The sequence below is a fragment of the Chiloscyllium plagiosum genome, chromosome 14 (genome assembly GCF_004010195.1).
Source record: "Chiloscyllium plagiosum isolate BGI_BamShark_2017 chromosome 14, ASM401019v2, whole genome shotgun sequence".
In the NCBI taxonomy this organism is placed as follows: Eukaryota; Metazoa; Chordata; class Chondrichthyes; order Orectolobiformes; family Hemiscylliidae; genus Chiloscyllium; species Chiloscyllium plagiosum.
Window position 1 is genome coordinate 71320312 of NC_057723.1, and position 24089 is coordinate 71344400.

General features: G+C 44.9%; 1 protein-coding gene across 1 annotated transcript in view; it reads right to left on the minus strand.

The window, feature by feature from the left end:
* LOC122556946 (matrix metalloproteinase-21-like) overlaps positions 1-23458 on the minus strand; it is a 37773-nt gene extending 14315 nt beyond the window's left edge. Inside the window, exons 1-4 of the mRNA XM_043704186.1 lie at positions 23237-23458; positions 14165-14840; positions 7165-7304; positions 2571-2712 (exon numbers count right to left, since the gene is read on the minus strand). Of these exons, the coding sequence (XP_043560121.1) occupies positions 2571-2712; positions 7165-7304; positions 14165-14840; positions 23237-23395 (1117 nt within the window). The 5' untranslated portion in view covers positions 23396-23458. The remainder of the gene's footprint in view (positions 1-2570; positions 2713-7164; positions 7305-14164; positions 14841-23236) is intronic.
* Between the last annotated feature and the right edge of the window lie 631 nt (positions 23459-24089).

Sequence of the window (24089 nt, forward strand, 5' to 3'; positions counted from 1 at the left end):
AATGATGTGGGCTGCCAAGTCCATCCCTATATTCCTCATGGCAATGCCCTGACCCATCCTAGTCTATTTGCCTACTCTCAGATTGACAACCCTGCTGTATCTCCATGACAACCCTGCCCCAACCAATCAGCAGCCTTTTTTCACAATATGTACATTAGTCTTCCCTTTTCAAGTTTGGCTTCATGCATTCCGGTTCTGATGAGCACAAGCCGAGAAGCTTCAAGTTTTATGTCATTTTTTAGCAATGTTTAAACTTGCAAAACGTATGTCGAGAGCTGCTCAGTAAAGGCAAGACTGCAAATATATTTCTGAAGATATTTTTCCTGACTGGTATTTTTACTGAGTTGAAAGGTTTAGCACTGGAAGAGCACAGCAGGTAAGGCAGCATCCGAGGAGCAGTAGAATCGAAGTTTCGGGCATAAGGCCTTCATTAGGAATGTGGGAGAGTGGAGAAAGGGGGCTGAGAGATAATTAGGAGAGGGGTGTGGGGCTGGGGATGAGGTAGCTTGGAAAGTGATAGGTCGATGCATGTGGGGGTAATGATGTCCTCACTTTCTCCTGGTATGTTTACTGAGGTGGTGTATTTTAAACATTTAGCATTCACTCGTTTCACCGCTAGTGCATTTTAGTGGCAGGGCCTACCATTTACAAATGCACTGCGGCACTCACCAAGTCTCACCTTCCAAACCAGAAGGACAAGGTAAGCATACACGTGGGAATATCACACCTGCAAGTTCCCCTCCAAGTCTATCATATGTTAAAAGATTGGAGCAACTGGGCTTGCATATACTTGAGTTTAGAAGATTGAAACGTATAAGGTTACTAAACGATTGGACACTCTGGAGGCATGAAGCATGTTTCCACTGATGGGAGTCCAGAACCAGAGGACACAGTTTAAAAATAGCGGGTAAGCCATTTAGAACAGAGTTGAGGAGAAACGTCTTTACCCAGAATGTGGTGGATATATGAAATGTTCTGTCCCAGAAGGCAGTGGAGGCCAAGTCTCTGGATACTTTCAAGAAAGAGATGGATAGAGCTCTTAAAGATAGTGGAATCAAGGGTTATGGTGATAAGGCAGGAACAGGATACTGATTGTGGATGATCAGCCATGATCATAATGAATTATGGTGGTGCTGGCTCAAAGGGCCGAATGGCCTACTCCTGCACCTATTGTCTATTATCTAAGTCATGCGCCGTCCTGAAATGGAACCAAATCATTGTGGGCTAAGATTCTGGAATTCCGTCCCTAACAGCATTGTACACATACATCTGAAGAACTGCAACGCAAGCTCATCATCACCTTCTCAAGCGCAACTAGGGGTGGGCAATGAAGGGTAACTCCCAGCTCTCGAAAGAAAATCACCACAATGATTCACTTTCAGAGTTCTGGTTTGCCAAATGTTAAAATTAACAATCTCACTAAATGTACTGACCAGCAAAATAATACCTACAGAAGTGCATTCATACCCTTGTTTTAATGAACCAGTTTCTCTGGGATTTTACTTGATCTGCAGTTGCACAGTGAGTGTGCGTGGGCCCTTACCTTCACAAAGGAGTGGTATGAAAAGTTTGCGGTGGTGATACCTAGGTATTTTCTAGGTATAATTATTCTATCTAGTATGTTATGGACTGGGCCAGACCCCCCTCAGAATATCTTAAGAAGGTAGCTTAGACCCTAACTTTTTTTTATTTCAAAGGCAGATATAAAGTGGATATTCCAGGTTTGATGCAGCTTGCCAAACCACTTTGCTTTAAGCAAAACAGAGTTTATTTAAAGTTGGAACACAAACAACAGAAAATGGAATTTAGAATAACTTAACTATTGGAAAACTTAACTGACCCAAGAAAGGAACTTGACTAAGGAACTGTTGCAATCCAGTAACATCCCATAAACACACCTCTTGGCAAAAAGGGAAATTTCAACACAGATTCTCTCAGACAGGAGGGAAAAACATCCGATAAGCTTTCAGAGAGAAAGTCAGTCAGGAATCAGTTGCTGAAGCCCACAACCTTCCTGGAGTCCAGCATCTTGTGACTGCCACAGCTAAACCAAACTAGAAAAAACCTGAACTGGGAGGACTGGCCATTATTAAACTAGGCTCTTCCTAAGATCCATCAGCACCTCTGCCTTTACGACCTTTCTTTTAAAAAAAACCCGAGGGCAAAATAACCTTGTTAAAGTGATAGCATCATCACAAATATGTAATAATGTTGCATACAGTACAAATATACCATGAAGGTGCTGTTTGGCTTCATTCTTGAAGCGCCGAGGGCAGATTAAAAGTCATGCACATTGGCTTTGGGACTAGATTCACATATGAGCCAGAACCAGATAACTCCAGCAAAATTATATAAAAGACAACCACGAACCCTGTCAAGTTTGCAATTGAACAGATACCCGATTCACTTCTTTTGTTTTATTGAGTCCGGTTTCTTTTTAATTTTGTTATTATTAAATAAAATGTAAGCAGCTTCATAAAACAGTGTAGCTTCTCCATTTCTCCCCTTTGTTAACTGGAATAGTCACCTGACATCAGACCAGGATGGATGCTTCCAGTGTCTATTCTTACCATATAAACGTTGCATGGCCTTTCTGTCTAACCAGTCCAATTCAAAGTTTTCACTCTGGGTATTGTAACTGGGGTGCATGATGGAGCCTTTTCGAAGGAGATGGGACAGACCGAGGGCATGGCCAATTTCATGGACAGCGACCTGAAAGAGGAGAAAGGAGTCTGTAAAGCCAAGGTACAACCAGCAGATCATTTTCATGATGACTATAAGTTTAGGTTACCTTTTGTGGAAATTCATTGAGATTATCAAAAGAATGAAGGCACATTATTCCTTTCATGAACTGCTGCATTGTTCTAATGGTGGCTGTTTGATTGTAACATTTTAATTAAACTAATTTGCTCTTAATCCATACTGAAATTATTTTCAAGAACAATGGGATTTCCCTTTCTAATCCTGGGCAAGCAGGGATTATTGTGTTGGTGTGAACAATTACATCAATTACAGATAATTGAGAGGTCCAGGTGCACTATTAAGTTGCTACCTGACTCCAGATATTACATTACTTCTTCAAAGATTGTGTTGTCTCTGCTGTACTGATTTATTTTAATGGTTTGTCACTTTCTTCCCTGCTTGTCGGAATGGAATCTAATCAGTACGCCAACTTAACTTTGGGGGGGATATAATGCCCAGGTCCATCCTGTTCCTGCCTCATGTCGATGTGTACACTTTATGGCAGACACATTTGGTAGTGATTGAGCATCCTAGTGGCAATCGTATTCTCCCTCTTTTTCTCTCCTTCTCAAACCCAACGACATCTCTGTAAGCTGTCATTTATTGCAGGAGGTTTTGAGTTCAGAAATAGGACTGTTTTTCTGCAGACCTTGTTGAGACCACACCCAGAGGTTTTGTGTGCAGTTTTGGTCACTTTCCCTGAGAAAGGATATACAATAGAGCAAATGCAGAAGAGGTTCACTAGGCTGACTCCGGGGATGGTGGGATTGTCTTATGACATGAGATCTGTTTGGCTGAGCCTGTATTAACCAGAGTTCAGAACGATGAGAGGGGAATCTGATAACATTCAAAGAGGCGGGACAGATTCAACACTGGAAGGATGTTTTCCCTGGTTGGGGGAGTCTAGACTCAGGGGTCACAGTCACAGGATGCAGCTTTCAAGTCCTTACCCAAATGGTGTCATCTGCTAAATTGCAGCTAAATTGCGTATTTAAGACAATTTAGGACGAGCACCCGAGGAGCAGGAAAATCGACGTTTTGGGCAAAAGCCCTTCATCAGGAATAGAGGCAGGAAGTCTCCAGGGTGGAGAGATAAATGGGGTTGGGGGGTTGGGGTGGGGGAGGGGGGGGGGGGGGTGGGTGGGGAGAATATAGCAAAGAGTACAATAGGTGAATGGGGATGGGGATGGACTATCACCTCCATCCCCACCCCCATTCACCTATTGTACTCTTTGCTACATTCTTCCCAGCCCCCCCATTTATTTCTGCACTCTGGAGACTTTCTGCCTCTATTCCTGATGAAAGGCTTTTGCCCAGAACGTCGAGCTTCCTGCTCTTCGGATGCTGCCTGACCTGCTGTGCTTTTCCAGCACCACTCTGATCTAAACTCTGGTTTCCAGCATCTGCAGTCTTTAATTTTGCCTAATTTAGGACTGAGATGACCTCCTTCTGTGCTATACCATTCTGGACTTGGCTGGGGCTGATTTTTGGAAGTGCACACTGTTGATAATAAGACCATATGATATAGAAAGAGAATTAGGCCATTCAAGCCACCGAGTCTGCTCCGCCATTTATAATCATGGCTGATATGCTTCACAAGGAGAAAGTGAGGACTGCAGATGCTGGTGATCAGAGTCGAGAGTGTGGCGCTGGAAAATTACAGCCGGTTAGGCAGCATCCAAGGACCAGGAGAATTGACATTTCGGGCCAGAGCTTTTCACCAGGAATCCTGATGAAGGGCTCTGGCTCGAAATGTCGATTTTCCTGCTCCACGGATGCTGCCTGACCGGCTGTGCTTTTCCTGCAAAATGCCCTCGACCCTGATATGCTTCATAACCCTACTCTCTTGCCTTCTCCTTGCATCCTTGATCCCCTTCCCAATCAAAAACCTATTTATCTCTGTCGTAAATACATTCAAAGACTTGGCCTCCACAGCTCTCTGTGGCAACGGATTTCACAGATTCACCACCCTCTGGCTGAAGAAATGCCCCGTCATCTCGGTTCTAAAGAGTCATCCCTTCACCCTGAGGCTGTGCCCTCGGATCCTGGTCTCTCCTACTCACGGAAACATCCTCTCCACACCTACTGTAACCAGGCCTGCCAGTTTCAAGGAGATCTGCTTGATCCTTCAAAACTCCATCGTGTACAGACCCAGAGCCCTCAGTCACTTCTCACATGACAAGTTCTTCATCCTCCAGATCAATGTTGTAAGCCTACTCTGGATTCCCAACAATTCCAGCACCTAATAGTCTCTTGAGATGGCCAAGATAGGGGTTTCAACTGATACTCAATTTAGCTGCAATTTAGCAGATGACACCATTTGGGTAAGGACTTGAAACCTGCACTAGAATAGCTGCCTAGAGAGGCTGATCATCACTTAAAATGCCTGTTCATGCTCTACAAGGAGGCTACTTATCTTTGAGTCAAAGAGACGTACAGCACGGAAACAGACCCTTCAGTCCAACCCGTCCATATCGACCAGATATCCTAGCCTAACTTAGTTCCACCTGCCAGTACTTCACCCATATCCCTCTAAACCCTTCCTATTCATATGCCCATCTAGATGCCTTTTAAATGCTATCATGTTCCAGCCTCCATCACATCTTCAGGCAGCTCATTACCACGATGCCCATTCTAACACTGACTATTTGGCTAGGAGTGAACAAAGAATTGATATGGATTCCAAGCAAGGCTGAAAGCAATGCTCGTCACTTCATGATCACTTGTTGCTGGAGCAGCGGAGACCATCTCTGAAATACACTAGCTGAAAATGTGTTGCTGGAAAAGCCCAGCAGGTCAGGAAGCATCCAGGGAACAGGAGAATCGACATTTCGGGCATAAGCCCTTCTTCAGGAATGAGGAAAGTGTGTCCAGCAGGCTAAGATAAAAGGTAGGGAGGAGGGACTTGGGGCAGGGGCGTCGGAAATGCGATAGGTGGAAAGAGGTCAAGGTGAGGGTGATAGGTCAGACTGGGGTGGGGGCGGAGAGGTCGGGAAGAAGATTGCAGGTTAGGAAGGCGGTGCTGAGTTCGATGGATTTGACTGAGCTTGACCTCTTTCCACCTATTGCATTTCCGACGCCCCTCCCCCAAGTCCCTCCTCCCTACCTTTTATCTTAGCCTGCTGGACACGCTTTCCTCATTCCTGAAGAAGGGCTTATGCCCGAAATGTCGATTCTCCTGTTCCCTGGATGCTGCCTGACCTGCTGCGCTTTTCCAGCAACACATTTTCAGCTTTGATCTCCAGCATCTGCAGACCTCACTTTCTCCTCTGAAATATACTAGGAGACTCTGCAGCACACTTTGTCAAGATTTCCCTTACACTGAAGCAACATTAATATGAGTAAAATTCTGCAAATTTTATGGTTTGACTCTAAAGATTCAGTGCAGCGCCAGTCCAACTTGCTAAAGGAGTCCCTAGGAGAAAGGGATAGTGAGGTTATTGTTTGTCTTGATCTGGTTGTGAAATGGCACGGACGGTGTATATGGTCAGTCAAACCAGCACCAACTACTGCAGGAGGAAGGGCAGGAAGTACACAGAGGCAGCTGATGTCTTTCCCTGCTGGAGGTTAAAGGCTCTTCTATCCTTCTCTATACCAGAGCTTGAAGTACAGTATCTGAGAACCTCTGTCTCTGAGTCACCCTACTGTGTGGTTGCTTGCTGCTTGGGAACTGTGCACCTTCTGTAGATGTGAGGAGCCCACCAGTAGTGCTCCATGGGCAGCATGGTGGCTCTGTGATTAGCACTTCTGCCTCACATCACCAGGGACCTGGGTTCGATTCCAGCGTCGGGCTGTGTGGAGTTTGCACATGTCTGCGTGGGTTTCCTTCCACGGTCCAAAGATGTGTAGGTTAGATGAATTGGCTGTGCTAAATTGCTCATAGTGTTCAGGGATGTGTAGGTTAGTCATGTGCATTAGTCATGGGGAAATATTGGAATCTCTGCAGTGTGGAAATAGGCCCTTTGGCACAACAAGTCCACACTGACTGTCCAAAAAGCATCCCACCCAAACCCATCACTCTACATTTATCCCTAACTAACCCATCCCTGGACACTATGGGCAATTGAGCATGGCCAATTCACCTAACCTGTGAGTATTAGAGTAGGGAAATAGATCTGGGTGGGTTACTCTTCGGAGGGTCGGTGTGGACTTGTTGGGCTGAAGGGCCTGTTTCTACACTGTAGGGATTCTATGAAAAATTGTGACTGCATTGAAATTACAAAGATTAGTAAATATGGATCAAATCTGAATGCAAAATATGAGCTTTCAAACAAAAGCATCTTACATCACCCACACCATATCTTTACACCCTTTAACCAAAAGTACTGCCCTGTGATGCTAAGGCATTTTACTCCTACAGTAATGTATAACAAAAGGAAAAGAGGAAAAGGTGGGGAAAAAGGATAAAAGACAATGAAATACCGGAAGGAGACTAATGCCCTGACCGTTGTTGGTGACAACAAAGTGTTCAGCATCGTCAAAATGGATATCAGCCAAGTACCAAGCATGGGCGAAGATCTGTCCAGTCCCATCAAAGTCCTGAGAACAGCCGAGGTGTTGCCCTGGAACACAAACATAAATCTCTCTAAGATATGGTGTCTATTTTGGGAAGCCTTAAGTGCATGTGGTAAGTATTCACACACACACACGCGCTCACTGAGGAGATCCCCAACTGGAAGTGTTGTAAGTCAAAGGCAGCACGGTGGCTCAGTGGTTAGCACCGCTGCCTCACAGCGGCAGGGACCCGGGTTCGATTCCAGCCTCGGGTGACTGTCTGTGTGGAGTTTGCACATTCTCCCTGTGTCTTTGTGGGTTTGCTCCAGTTTCCTCCCACAGTCCAAAGATGTGTAGGTTAAGTCAATTGGCTGTGCTAAATTGCCCATAGTGTTCAGGGATGTGTTGGTTATGTGCATTAGCCAGGGAAAATGTAGAGTAATGGGGGAATGTGTCTGGGTGAGTTGCTCTTCAGAGGGTTGATGTAAACTTGTTGGGCCAAATGGCCTGTTTCTACACTGTAGGGATTCTATGATTCAAAGCAAATAGTGAGGCCAGTACAGAAAATGATTTTGTCCTTTGCTCGATTAGTGTGCAGAAACGGCATGGTGGCACAGTGGTTAGCACTGCTGCCTCACAGCGCCAGAGACCCGGGTTCAATGGGTGAGTTGCTCTTCAGAGGGTTGATGTAAACTTGTTGGGCCAAATGGCCTGTTTCTACACTGTAGGCATTCTATGATTCAAAGCAAACAGTGAGGCCAGTACAGAAAATGATTTTGTCCTTTGCTCGATTAGTGTGCAGAAACAAGATCATGGCCAAGAACAAGGAATTCTAGTTGTACCCAGGGGCAAGAAAATCTGTTTAATGTTGTCCAGTCATCTGCTAGTTTCTGAGCTGTCTCATTCGGATCTGATACCTCTCTTTATTCAGAATTGCAAGTGTATGGAAACACATTGTGTTAAGCTCCTGAATACAAATTATAAATCAAGGAGTGACATGGTTTTCTCACCACTCTTGAGATGTATTTCCCTCACTTCTCAGTTGCTATGAAAATGGAGGAAAGGACTCCCAGCTAACAATGGCACATGATGGGGGAGAGAACAGAAATAATTGAAGATCCAGTTTGATAAATTAATGAGGAGTGCAAGAAGTAATATTGAGATTTTATTGGAAACTACCTGGAAAGTGAAAGTTTCTGAGCTGCTGGGACCCTTGGGAACATCAATCTGAGGACAAATGATGCTAAGAAATTACCACCTAACTTTACTGAATAACTTCCTCATATTCCTTTCTTTTTTCCATTCATCCATCGATCCATCTCTTGTATCTATCCCATCCATCTGTTCATTTATTCATATATCCTCTTCAGAACAAGCCCATCCTGGATATAATGGCTTAGTTCATGAAAAGCAGGTGTTATCAACAGTAGTCAAGATTAGAGTCGTGCTGGAAAAGCACAGCAGGTTAGGCAGCATCCGAGGAGCAGGAAAATCGACGTTTCGGGCAAAAGCCCTTCATCAGGAATGAGGCTGGGAGCATTGGTGATGGAGAGATAAATGGGAGGAGGGTGGGGCTAGGGAGAAGGTAGCTGCGAGTGCAATAGGTGGATGGAGATGGGGGTAAAGGTGATTGGTCGGAGAGGAGGGTGGAGCGGATAGGTGGGAAAGAAGATTGGCAGATAGGACAGTCACGAGGATGGTGCTGAGCTGTAAGGCTGGAACTGGAGTAACGTGGGAGGAGGGGCAATGAGGAAACTGATGAAGTCCACATTGATGCCCTGAGGTTGAAGGGTCCCGAGGCAGAAGATGAGGCGTTCTTCTTCCAGGCATCGGGTGGTGAGGGAGTGGTGGTGGAGGAGACCCAGGACATGCATGTCTTCAGCAGAGTGGGAGTGGGAGTTGAAATGTTCGTCCACGGGATGGTGGGGTTGATTGGTGCGGGTGTCCTGGAGATGTTCTCTAAAGTGCTCTATGAGAAGGTGTCCAGTCTCCCCAATGTAGAGGAGACCGCATCGGGAGCAATAGATACAATAAATGACATGTGTAGAAGTGCAAGTGAAACTTTGATGGATGTGGAAGGCTCCTTTGGGGCTTCATTGGAGGTGCGGGGGGGTGGTGTGGGCGCAGGTTTTGCAATTCCTGCGGGGGCAGGGGAAGGTGCGGGGAAGTGAGGGTGGGTTGTCAATAGTAGTACACTTGCCAACTTTAATGGCATTTAAATTGGATAAACATATGGATGATCATGGAATAGTGTCGGTTAGATGGCCTTCAGATTGGTTTCATAGATCAGCGCAACATTGAGGGCCAAAGGGCCTGTACTGCCCTGTAATGTTCTATGATCTGTGTTATCTGGGCAACACTGTATTAGGATAGGTTATATGATTGGAAACAGAGAAACATAGAAAATGGGAGCAGGCCATTCAGCCCTTTAAACCTGTTCCACCATTCAATCTGATCATGGCTGATCATCCAACTCAGTACCCTGTTCCCCGTTCTCCCCCATACCCCTTGATCCCAATAGCCCTAGGAACTATATCTTACTCTTTCTTGAAAACATTTAATGTTTTGGCCTCAACCAGTTTCTGTGGCAGAGAGTTCCAGAGGTTCCCCACTCTCTGGGTGTGGAAATTTCTCCCCACCTCAGTCCTAAGTCCCATGTATCCTGATACTGTGACCCCCTAGTTTTGGACTCCCTGGTTATCGGGAATATCCTTCCCGTGTTTACCCTGTCTAGTCCTCTTAGAATTTTATAGGTTTATTCAAGATCCTACCTCAGTCTTCTAAACTCAAGTGAATATATTCACAATAGAACCAATTGCTCTTCATATATCAGTCCGGCCATCCCGGAAATCATACATATGTCTAAGGGGATTAGTCCTCAGTAAGATCCTAGGAGCACCTTTAAGTCAGAGGTTCCCAGCACAATAAGTCAAGGAGAGTGCCTGATGTCAGTCCAGATGCTTGGGCTACGGGTAGGGTCAGGATCAGGTGTCTGTGCCTCTACAATCTGGGAAGTGGGCCACAGTCCAGTGAAATCAGTCTAGGGGAGTCGGAGGACATCAGTCAGGGAGTTTGGCACCTAATCAGTGAGGAACCTGTTTGATTATCAGTTGGGGCTGTCTCTTCAAATCAGTCACTGGGTGGGACTCAGTCAGTCCTGGGGCTTTACCCACTAAATATCAAAGTGGGTGGGGAAGCTGTTAGTAGGGGCCAATGCTGTGGGGGAGGGGGAAGAATCTGGGAAAATCAATTTTGAGATTGTTGGCTGAACGCAGAGGGGATAACACTTGTGAAGTGGGGGGCAACACAATATATAAATGGGGGTGACGTTAAAGCATGGGAGAAAAAGCAGTATTGTGGGAGGGCGAATGTCAGTCAACAGCACACTGTCTTCAAGTCAGGTGAGGGGGGGAAGGAGCAGTGGGCTACTATAACTGGCTCGTAACATCTAAGGCCGATGTCTAAAGAGGGGAAATGAAGAGTTATGTATAAGTGGTTTGGATGGGAACACAGGGAGGTGCAAAGCCGATGGGGCTGGTCAAGGGGTGACCAGGAAGGGAATGTATACATTTGGGGGCACCCCAAGGATAGGAATCTGAGCCTGAGACTCACTGAGTGAAGTACAATTGCTGGTTCCTTCCATGTTAAGAGCAGGCAGTGGAGCTGAAAATGGCTGCCTCTTTACCTGGGGTGGAGGGAGGGGTGAATGTCTCAATCTGTGAGGGAGGAGCTTCACTTCCAAATGATGTGAGGCCCTTCAAAAGGGCAATAGTGAATGACACCCCGTGAGAACTACATTCACGACTTGCTAAGGCGTGAACCAACTGTGTGGCCAAACCCCAGGCCCTCTTCACGACATCGTACAGCATCGAGAATCCTGCTGTGACGATCAAGCCAGTGTGTCTGGAATATGCCCCTCCTGCTCTTTCGATGCCAATCTTTCTCTTTGTTCCAAGCCTCCCTGTTGTATGATGTTATGTGATTTTGAAGTGTAAGGGAACTAGGTTTTGGATCGTAAACAGCACATTGTAGATCAGTTTGGCTCATCATGCAGAGGAGGTGGTCACCGTAGAGTTCTTCAAAGACAATAACTTCTGCTCTGGAGGCCAGTGCCTTATGTTATAATGTGTATTTTCTGAATGGAGGTCTTCTCAGATTTGGCAGTCCTGAAGCCGACCAGCTGTGCCAGCTTTTCTGAATGGATAAATTGATGCCCACTCCTAATTTTCCAGAGGGCCATCAAGAGTCAATGACATTGTTGTGGGTCTGGAGTCACACGAAGGCCAGACCAGGTGAGGATAGTAGACTTCCTCCCCTAAAGGGCATTATGGAATGACATGGGTTTTCCCCACAATTGACAATGGTTTTCTGATCACAACATTCCAGATTTTATTGAACTCAAAACCCACCCTTTGTCATGGTGGGATTTGAACCTACATCACTAAAACATTACTTGGGTCTCTGGATTAATACCTTACTCCAGACTGATGAATTGGTCATTTTCTTTCTAACCGTAGGTGCAGACATAGCTTTAAAGGATTGGCAGAAGGCAATCCCAATAACAGTGCAGCAGGGAAGGAGTTAACCTGGCCTATATACTTCAATAATATTATCTTACAAAAAACTGTCCAGGACTATCAGTAATGTATTATTAACTGCTCTGAGAACTCAATAGGAGAGTGAGGTGGAGTCAACCTATTCTAAAAAGTGGCGGCAGGTAATTATCTCTCATATTTCTTCTTTCTTTCCCACTTTTTTCCTTCCCTTTCATCCTTGCTCAGCACGTCGAGTTGTGCAGTCTGTAAAACAAGCTTTTAATGAGGTTCATTAGCACAAATGAAAGGTGGCAGCTTGCACTCAGTGTGACTGTTTTGTACACCTGCAACAAATGGCTGTTCTCTAAATCCGGGCCAAGACTATAGTGCAATACTGACGGAGCGCTCTGCGTGCTTTGGCAGTGCAGTCTTTCCAGATGAAAAGTTCAACTGAGATCTCTCAAGTGAATATATGTTATCCCCTGACATGATGAGGAGCAAATGAGTTGGCTTGGAGCTATTGGCCAAAATGATTCATCCGCCGACAGCATTAAAGATGGGTTATCTGGTCAGATGTCCTACTGCTGTCTATGGGAGCTTGCTCCGTACAAATTAGCAGCCAGGCTTCCTACATTCCGACAATGACTGCCTTCCAAAACTACCTTGTTGGGCTGTATACAGCACTTTGACATGCTCTGGGATCTTACATAAATGCAACAGATGCTGATCTCCAACGTCCACAAAGCATTCCAACTCAAGTTGTAAACCCAATGTCTAATCGATTTCCCAATCCACAACCAGTACTTTGATTACACGAATGCAAGTTTGGATTGAGAATAAATTGCAATCAGCAAACTCCTACTCATTAGAAGTTCCTTTCTAGTTTCACAATCAGTGTGGTGATATTTTTCAAAAGCTCCTTTTTAGAGAGGCAACCTTTACTGAGATGTTATTTACAATATGACAATTACCGAGGGATAAATATATTCAAATTCCATTTAAAGATACATGTATTCTTGCATTAGAAATGTGACTTTCATGACAGTTGCCATCTTTTAAGATATGAGACATCCTGAAGTTGCCAATGTATAAGGTGCAAAGTTGTCCACTGTCTCTGACTCTACATGTGGAATATGCTTGTGATGTTGTACTGGTAATCTGGGCTGTCACTTTAAGACCTGTGGGTCTTGTAACTGGTTGCTGTGATCAGTTACAAGACAGTACTTGGTGTGTAAATCTTAGGCAGCAGGCCAGAGGAAAACAAAATGGAAAGGCCCAGCCTTTCTCATAAAATTTGAAACAAAGTGTGATATCTGATGTCTAATAGACAATTGTTAAACGCAAGACTACTATCAAAGGACAATTATTGCTGTGCAGCATTTAAGGAGTGTTTTAAAGGCTATTTATAGGATTATTTGACTCTAACCCAACACACTTTCATTCCGCCATTATATTTTGGCAGAGTGCTAGGGAACAAGTACTTGTCTTGTGCCAGATTCGACTGGGGAAAAGGATTAGACCTTGGGTTTACACCTTAGATTGGAATTCAGCCCAAACTGAGGTGACATTTTTTCCCTTGCCAGTAAAGGTCCCAGTCTAAATGAGTTGAAAAGCAGCAAGTACTAATTTTACACTTGTCCACATGCTCCAGATTGGCAGGCAAGGGATATGTTCACAACTGATGCTTTAGTTCAGGCCTTTTGATGCGACAGGGGAGAAGGATGCTTCACACACACGCATGCGCACACACACTAACGCACACGCACACACACACGCTCTCTCTCACACACACCACAAACTCTCACATACACACACACACACACACACACCCCCCCCCACCCTATACAGGCAGATCCTTTCCTGCTGCAATATCAAATTTAAATGAGCAGGGTCAGGGTTCAGATTTTTTTTATTGCGTTAACTTTTTTTTAAAGACTAAAATTGCCCTCAGTGTACTTATGTTGTCACTTCTGACCAGTGGTTCCATTTATAGGGCACTACCATTGGGCTAAGCTATTTGATGTAGGATCTTCTCCTATTTCCAGAGCCTTCCATTTTTTTCTATCAGATGGAAACTCATGCTAGGATGCAAATACCATTAACACTCACTGCTGTATTGAAGTAGGCACAGCTCTCAAGTAAGTTTTGGCGATAAGGGTCAGCAGGTTTTAAAAGCCTTGTGGGCCCAGCATACTCCCATGTTCAATCACATGCTTGCTGTCATACAATGAGGGGAGGTTAGTATTCCCCACTCTCTGCTTTTCCTTAACCCAGGAATTCTGACATCACTTGCAGTTTCTGTGCCAATCCCTAGCTTGGAGGAGACGGCTCTAATCAGAGATTCACCTGAGAACACAAGTAATTACTCACAAGCTCGCACGCCTAACGTTTACCTGTTCCGAAGCCCAGTTTAATGTCAATGTCAGCCGGAAGAGAAACCAAGTCCTCTTCGAACTCCAGTGGGGTCACCTCACTCCACATGCGGAAGGCCAGCCTCAGGATATTCTTCTGCTGCTCGATGCTCATTTGGATGGTGTAGGCCTCGTCTATCAGGCGCCATTTCAGCTTTCTCTTTGAAAAGCCCAGGCTACCTGCTGCTCCTCCCAAGATGTCCTGACTGTCCCGCTTTGCCCTGGCATGAGCCATCAGACCGGCAAGGAAACGTTTCTTCCGGACAGACTTTGGCCGGGTGCTATTGGAGCTGATTCCCGTGCTTTCAGGCAGAGTGCTGTCTGACTCGTTCCGGGAGGTTGTGTTGGAGAGCGAACTATTTACCGGCAGCATCTTATCGGGCACTCCACAACGAGGCATATTCATTACATTGAGGGTGGCATTGTCCAGGACTCCACTGGGGTTCAGGCCATTGGCTTTCTGGAACTCCTTGAGATTGCGAAGGTAAGAAAGTTTGTCCACGAGCTCTTCTGTGTCAGACTCTGCAGAGGGCCCTTCAGTCATGAGCTGAGGCGCATCTTGGGGTGCGGGGTTTTTCTCTTGTGGAACTGTGCCCCTCCCTGAAACTTGATGTTCCCAGTCAATGGGCTCACCCCAGCCAAATCTTGTTAAATATTCCTGCAGAGAGAATATTTTAACAATGCATCATGCTTAATTTTGCTTTTGATTTATTTTATTTTAACATTGCCTCAAAGAATAATGATTGATTAATTTATTGTTGCCATGTGTATCGAGATACAGTGAAAGGTCTTGTTTTGCTTGTTACACAGTCAGAATGTGACATACACAGTGCATCAGGGTAACAGAACAATGTGCAGAATACAGTGTTACAGCCTCAGTGAAGGTACAGAAGGTGAGACAGATCAGAATTAACATTTGAGAGGTCTGTTTAAAAATAGCAGGGAAGAAGCTGTTCTTGAATCAGTTTGTACATGTATTCAAACTTTTCTATCTTCTGCCTGACAGCTGAGGGTGTGAGAGAGTGAAACTGAGGTGGAAGGGGTCTTTGATTATGGTGATTGCTTTCCTGAGGCAATGGGAACTTTGGATGGAGTCAATGGATGGAAGTCTGGTTTGTGTGATGGACTGGGCTGTGTTCACAACTCTCTGTAATTTCTTATGAACATATCAGAAGTAAATGAAGCAAGAATTCTGTTGTTAATGTTATCTCTAGCCTGCAATTCATGAGAAAGATGTACTGGAAAAAATCTGTGGGAAAATGCTCTTGTTATGGCCCAGGTCAGAAAACCCTCAAAACCTTTCAAAAAAGTAGCCCGGACCCTAACTTTGCGAGTTGTTCTAAGCAGGTTGCTAATGCGGATATTCTAGGAGGGATGCAGCTGGCCCAACCACTTAGTTTTAACAGGTTTTGAGAAGATTTGTAGCTTAGGTTGATGTTCTGGATGTAGGTTTGTTCGCTGAGCTGGAAGGTTCATTTTCAGACCATTTGTCACCATTCTAGGTAACATCTCCAGTGAGTCTTCAGACGAAGCCTTCATCCAGAGGCTCATGCAAGATGTAACCTAGTATGGTGACGAAACATCTGAACATGACCCTTCCAGCTCAGTGAACAAACCTACATCCAAAACTTAGTTTTAAACAGTACAGAATTTAGTTGCAAGATTACCAAATGAAATACAAAGGTGAACAGAATATAGAATATCTTAACCTATCCAAAAACTGAACAAACTATCCCAACTCAATGATGCTGTTCCAAATACTTGCAACAATCCCCATAACCACCCTCTTGCAAAAAATGGAAATCTCCAACAGAGGTTCTTACAGGAGAGCTGTCAGACAGAGAAACAGATCTGCATGGACCTGCTTCTTTGAGTCCAGCAGCTTTCAGTCTACAGCCAGACTGCTAAAGACCAAAGCAAACTAAACCAGAGACAAGCTGAGCTGGGAGAACTGGCCACTCCCCTTACACTGCACAAGTGTTTTGTTTTTAAATTTGAATGCCTTTTTCCTGAGGCAGTATCTGTTAGCTATAATCAACTTGGCCCTAAAACCCTTCAAAATCTAGACCTTCTGGAATCACTGTTTTTATGACCTCTCTGAGAAAGAAAAAGCCCAAGGATAGCATAAAGGAAGGCACGGTGGCTCAGTGGCTAGCACTGTTGCCTCACAGCACCAAGGATCCGGGTTTGATTCCACCCTCAGGTGACGGTATATGTGGAGTTTGCATATTCTCCCCATGTCTGCATGGGATTCCTTTGGGTGCTCTGATTTCCTCCCACAGTCCAGAGATGTGCAGATTAAGTGAATTGGCCATGCTACATTGTCCATAGTGTTCAGGAATGTGTAGGTTAGGTGAATTAGCCAGGGGAAATATGGAACAATAGAGTAGGTCAATGGGTCTGGGCGGATTAATCTTTGGAGGGTCGGTGTGGACTTGTTGGGCCAAATGACCTGTTTCCAAAATGTAGGAATTCTATGAATAACCTTGTTAAAGGAGCAGCATCGTCATATCTACAAAAACGACATTATGCTTATAATGGGAGACTAATTGTCTAATAATAGACTGGGATAATAGTATTGTAAATGACAGGGAGGAGAAGTTTCTAGAACAAATGTTTCCAGTCCAATGAGTAAGCAGGCACGGGGGTGGGGGTGGGCGTGGGGGGGTGGGAGAGGGAGTGGCAAGTTGATCAAATCTCAGTGAGAGAATATTCTGGGCAAAGGGGTCATTGCATGACAAGATAGAGGTTGCCTGCTTAAAAGAACAACCACTAATCCAGAGGGAGAATAATGAATTGGGAAAAATCCAACTCCAAAGGGGAAAGAATGGATCAGGCCACAAAAGTAAGAGTGAGAGATTGGGAGGAAAAATGCTAACTGAACACTGAGCTGCCTTTAGAGAATGGTCGTTCAAGCACAGTCAAGGTGTATTCTCTCAAAAGGGAAGGTAACATGAACAAATCCAGAGCACCCTGGATAATAACAGAAGAAAATGTGTGTTTGTTACAGATACCGGATAGAAATTCCAGTTGGGAATCAAGACGAATATAAAAAGGTTCAGAGTGGAGATAAGAAAACAAACGATGGAAGCTAAAAGTGAACATGAAAACAGAATGGCAACTTACATGAAAGACTTTTCCCAAAGTCCTTTATAGGTATATAAATAGTAAACAAGTGGTAAAGGAAGGATAAGACTGACTAATAACTGAAAGGGGGATTTGAAAGTGGTATAGCTGAGCCATGAAACCCCTACAGTGCAGAAGCAGGCCATTCGGCTCATTGAGCCACACAACCCGACAAAGATCATCCCACCCAGAGCTAGCCCCTTCCCTATCCCTGTAACCCTGCATTTCTCATGGCTAATCCACCCGGCCTGCTCATCCCTGAACAATTTAGCTTGGCCAATCCACTTAACCTGCATGTCTTAGGACAGTGGGAGGAAACCAGAGTACCTGGAGGAAGCCCACGCAGGCACCGGGAGAGTGTGCAAACTCCACCCAGACGGTCTCCCCAGGATGGAATGAAACACGGGTTCCTGGTGCTATGAGGCAGCCCTGATAGCCACTGCGCCACTGTGCTGCTCTATTAAATGAATACTTTACATTTGCTTTCACCAAAGAAGAAGATGCTACAGAAACTATAGAGAACAAGGGTGGAGTTCAGATGCTGGGAGCGGGTACAAGTGATGAAGAGGAGGTATTGGATTCAAATGTGGAAACATAGCAAATAGGTGCAGGAGGAGATTCAGGCCTTTAAGCTTACTTCGCTATTCAATATGACCATAGCTGATCATCCAAGTCAGTATCCCATTCCTGCTTTCTCTCCATATCCTTTGATCCTTTTGGAATATCCCTTTTGGATGTATGTACTTAGGTCAATAAGCACTGGGAGCAGGTCAAATATATCCACGAATACTGGGGGGAGTGGATATTGTGGAGAAATTTTATGATTCTTCCTTAGACTCAGGGTGCAGTGGCAGGGGACTGGAGAATTGTAAATGGATATTCATGGCCTTGACCTCAGTGTACAGCGAACACTTTCAATACTTGTGAATGGCACAAAACGTGAAGCATTGTAAACAATGAGGAAGATAGGTTAGAACCCTGAAAAGACATAGGTGAGTCAATGTCGAAGAGTGTGGTGCAGGAAACGCACAGCTGGTCAGGCAGCATCCAAGGAGCAGGAGAATTGACATTTCTAGCATAAGCCAAAGGGCTCATGCCTGAAACATTGATTCTCCTGCTCCTTGGATGCTGCCTGACCTGTTGTGCTTTTCCAGCACCCCACTCTTCAACTCTGATCTGCAGTCCTCATTTTCTTAGAGGTGAGTTGATGGAATGGCGGGACAGGTGTGAAATGAAGCTCTGTCTGGAAAAATGTGAAGCGATTCATTTTGCTAGAAAGAACATGGAGGAACCATGGAAGACAAAGGGTACATTATTAAAGGGCATGCAGGAGTAGAGGGACCTGGGTGTGTATGTGCGTAAACAAAGAAGCATAGAAACTAAGTGCTAATTGGCCTTTCAAGCCTGCACCACCATTCAATACGATCATGGCTGATCATGCAATCTCGATATCCTTTTCCCACCCTCTTCCCATACCCCATACCCTTTAGCTGCGAGGGCCATGTCCAGCTCCCTCTTGAATCTATCTAATAAACTGGCTCCAACAGCTTCCTGTGGGAGAGAATTCCACATGTTCACAACTCCCTGAGTGAAGAAATTCTTCCTCATCTCAGCCCTGAATGGCTTACCCCTTATCCTTTGACTGTGACCCCTAGTTCTGGACTTCCCCAACATCATGAACATTCTTCCCACATCCAGCCTGTCCAGTCCCATCAGGATTTTATGTTTCTATGAGATTCGTCTAAATACCAGTGAGTACAACTCCTATTGATCCAGTCTTTCCTTATATGTCAGTCCTGCCATCCCAAGAATCAGTCTGATGAACCTTCGCTGGACTCCCTCAATATCAAGAATGTCCTTCCTCAGACTAGGAGACCAAAACTGCACACAATACTCAAGTGTGGCCTCATCAAATCTCTGTATAAGTGCAAAAGAAATCCTTAGTTCGATACTCAAATCCTCTTGCTATGAAGGCCAGCATGCCATGAGCTTTCCTCGCTGCCTGCTGCACTCGCATGCCAAACTTCAGCGACTGTTCCACCATGACACCTAGGTCTCATTGTACCTCACCTTTTCCTAAACTGCCACCATTCAGATAATAATCTGCGTTTGTGTTTTTGTGACCAAAGTAGATAACCTCACATTTATCCACACTATATTGCATTTGCCAAGTATTTGCCCACTCAGCCAGTCTGTCCAAGTCACCCTGCAGCCTCTTAGCATCCTCCTCACAGCACACACTGCCACCCTGCTTAGTATCATCTACAAATTTGGAGAGATGGCATTCAATTCCTTCGTCCAAATCATTAATGTATGTTTGTGAACAGCTGAGGTCCCAGCACTGAATCCCTGCAGTACCCCAGTTGTCACTGCCTGCCACTCTGAAAAGGACCAGTTTATTCCAATTCTCTGCTTCCTGTCTGCCAACCAGTTCTCTATTCATGTCAGTACATTACCTCCGATGCCGTGAGCTTTAATTTTGCTTACTGGTCTCTTCTGTGGAACCTTGTCAAAATCCAGATACATAACATCAATTGATTCACCATTGTCTGCTCTACTGGTTACATACTCAAAAAATTGCAGAAGCTTTGTCAAGATTTTCCTTTAGTGAATCCACGCTGACTTGAACCGATTCTGTCCCTGCTTTCCGAATACTCAGTTATTACATTCTCAATGATTGACTCCAGCACTTTCCCCAGCACTGATATCAAGCTAACTGGCCTATAGCTCCCCATTTTCTCTCTCCCTCCTTTTTTTAAGCTACTAAAAGTAGGAGGACAGCCTGAACATTGTTAATAAGGCTTACAGTATCCAAGAGAGTACAAAAATAACACTTAAGAACTTTACATCATCCGGTACAAAGCAGCCCAATTGATTAGTATCCCATTAACTAACATCCATTCTCTCCATCACCGACACTCAGTAGCAGCTATGTGCACCATTGGCACTGCAAAAATTCACCAAGGCTCCTCAGCCACCACTTCCCAAACTCATGACTGCTATCATCTAGAAGGATAACAGCAGCAGATTCAAACACCACCACCATCAGGTTTCCCTCCAAGCCACTCACTATCCTGACTTGGACCGTTCCTTCAGTGTCGCTGGGGTCGAAATCCTGGAACGCGCTCCCTAACAGCATCGTGGCTCCACCTACATCAAATTGATTGCAGCAGTTTAAGAAGGCAGCTCAGCACCACCTTCTTAAGGGCAACTAGGGATGGGAAATAAATCCTCGTGATGCCCATGTCCCGTGAATGAATTAAAAAGAGGTTATGTTGATTTTGTACAAGACACTACAGCTCATCTGGAATATTGCGTCCAATTCAGGATATTGTAGTTTAGGAAGAACAGGAAGGCATTAGAGAAAGTGCAGAAAAGATTCATGAGGCTGGTTTCAGAGGTGAGGAACTTCAATTAAGGAGAAAGTTTGGAAAAGTTAGCACTCTCTTTCTTGGAGGAGAGATAACTTAGCAGAAATTTGGTGGAAGCTTTCAAAATCATGAGGAGTCTGAACAGAGTGGATAAGAAGAAACGGTTCCCATTGGTCAAAGGATCAAGAACAGGAGGACATCGACTTAAAGTATTGGGCAAAGCAACAAAAGTGACATGAGAAAAACCCTTTTCACACAGCGAACGACTAGGGTTTGGAATGCGTTGCCTCAAAGTGTGGTGGAGGCAGGTTCACATGCAGGGTTATTTGGAGAAGGTAAGGGAATGGCACAAAGTGAAATGGTCATTCAGAGAGCCAGTGCAGGCATGATGCAGCACCAAATGGACTTTTTCTACCCTGGAACAATTCTGTGAACCTCCTGTCCATGTTATGTGGGTCTCAATTATCTTCAGATTTGAATTCCTAGCATTTTTCTTCAGTCACATTCTAGGAGTGCTAAATCCCTAGTGCGGCATTTCTGAGGGATCCATTTAAGGCCAGTTATGTAATTTTATGCCAAACTCATTGAGTGTCTTAAACAAGACCATATTTTCTATCGAGCCCAAATCTCTCAGAGTTCTTCAGAACAACCTGCCTGGAGTGGCCTTTAATTACCTATTTAATCTCCTGAGCACACTTTTGCATAACTGGCCTTGAGTCTCAAACATTATCAAGTAATATTTATCAACATCTCCAACGCCTATAACATTCTATGGGTGGCACAGTGGCTCAGTGGTTATGGGTGGCATAGTGATTCTGTGGTTAGCACTGCTGCCTCAGAGTGACAGGGACCTGGGCTTGATTCCAGCTTTGGGAAACTCTTTGGAGTCTGTATGTTGGGTCTGCCTGGGTTTCATCCGGGTGCTCCAATTTCCTCCTACAGTCCAAAGATGTGCCAACCAGTTGGATCGGCCACTGAAAATGTCCATGGTGTCCAGGGATGCATAGGTTAGGTGGATCAGCTGTGGGAAATGTGGGGTTATGGGAGATGGTAAGGACTGGGTGTGGGTGGGATGTCCTTTGGAGGGTTGGTGTGGACTCAATGCGTTGCTACATTTTCCTCAGCTGCTCAGCTGGTAAAGCAAATGCACAGAAGTCCCATCTTCAGATTGTTTGTCTCTGCTTAATTAGCTGCTATTTCTGGAAGCTTTAATCAAGCCATTGTCAGTTGGAGGGAGACAAAGATCAGTTTTGGGGTGAGGGAGCTGTTGGATGCTGATTGTCATCTTTCATATAAGATGGTGATGAGTTGTCTTTCACAGTATTCCTACAGTGTGGAAACAGACCTTTAGCCCAACACATCCACACCGACCCTTCGAAGAGTAACCCACCCAGACCTATTACCTACTGCTGACTTCTGCACATAATCTACAAATCCCTGAACACTATACGCAATTTAGCATGGCCAATTCACCTAACCTGCACAACTTTTGGATTGTGGGAGGAAACTGGAGCACCCGGAGGAAACCCACACAGACATGGGGAGAATGTGCAAACTCCACACAGACAGTCGCCCGAAGCTGGAATCAAACCTGGGTCCCTTGCACCATGAGGCAGCAGTGCTAACCACTGAGCCACTGTACCACCTCATGTTGAATCCTTGCTGACATTGTGTGTCAGTGGTCTTTGAAGACAGAATCGGGGTTGAGTAATGTATAATGTGAGCAGGGACATTCAGGATGCTGTCGATCCTGACAGGAGTCAATGACTGAGAAGGAGAAACCTGATCATATAAGGCAGAGCTTCTATTAAAGTCTATCACCTCTTCAAATGAAAGGGATTTTACTCCTAAACTTTCGCAGGTACATTCACATCCTCTATAAAGCGATGGTTGTGTTCTTATGCAAACTCCATGTTATAGAAAAATCACACTGCAGAAACAGCGCTTAAAGTGTTGGTGATGTAATTGTGTTACAACCAACAAAGGATTTAGTAGTTCATGCTTTAGAAATAACGTCCCCAATTCATCAATCGCGTTACAGCAAATTTTGCTTTGACGAAACGCGTGTTATAGCAGAACGACTTATATATTTAACTCAAAGAGCGCAGGTGACCAAACGATAACCACAAAGAAAGAGAAAGTGTCTACAGGACAACACTATGCCAATCATGACTAGCAAGTTGCAGTTAGCAGTCTCATTGTTGCCCCAAGCACAGTGTAACTTCAGCGCAGTATAACTTCAGTCCCAGTACGCAGTTGCTCACATCCCCAGAGTCCTGCATCTAAATAAAACACAATTCTACATGCATTTCTCAATGAGTACTGTTCAATCTCAGTCAAGACCAAGGGTCAGCAACAAGACTACAATTAAAATGGGCAATACATCCAATTTCACTGATACTGGAACCTTGCAGCCTTGAAGTAAGCTGATACGATTTAAAAAGGATGCTCTGAGCTTAGCTTACTGTTGTCCTTGCCCTCCTCCCATGGACTGGGAAAAGTGGTCCCTTCTCTCTCCCTCTATCTCTCTCTTTCTTTCTTTCTCTCTCTCTCTCACCTCTGCGGTTCGGATGGTGAGGATACGGGGGGCTCGGTGCTTCTTAAGCTGTGTGTCGGAGTGATCCCTCTTCTTGAAGACTGGCTCCCCTCTGCCAGACATCAGCGCGGTGAGGCAGAACAAGGTGGCTCCAAGTGTGAGGGAGCTAGGCAGCTGCATCCTTGTGGCCCCAGCACTCCCTGTGCTCACAGCTCCCTGCAGAATCTCTGTCTGGCAGCTGGTCTGCAGGCTGACTTTTTAAGAATGATTCACCACCTCCCTCCTTCACTCGTTGCCAATGACGTTCAGTCAGAGCACGCCCACTCTCCTGAACTGATGAGAGGCAGGGACGATTAAAACTTAAAATGCGCGCTAGAAAAAATCCTTTGAACCTTTCCTACTCCTCTCTTCAAAGAAGGAAACACAATACACTTACTACTAAGGGCTCTGCTAGTTTAATTCCTTCTGTTGGAATCCAGCAAATTGCAGCTGGATATTTTCATAGTGATATAATGTGCAAGCACGTGTTGCCCAGGGGACCAGAAGGTGGCGTAATTAAATACCCAGCGCCAGCCACAATCATGTGAACTTGTATGGAACCTTTAGGTAAATGGTTTAGAAAGGTGCTTTATAGATAAAGGAGGGCACTGAAGATTGTCATGAGTATGGCAAGGAGCTAACATGTCCTGTTGCTGTACTCCACATTTGGAGTACTGCGAGCAGTTCTGGTCACCCTACAATAGAAAGGATATAATTAAACTAGAAAGAGTGTCGAAAAAATCTACTAGGATGTTACCTGGACTGGAAGGTTTGAGTTATAAGGAGAGGCTGGATAGGTTGGGACTTTTCTCTCTGCAGCGTAGGAGACTGAAGG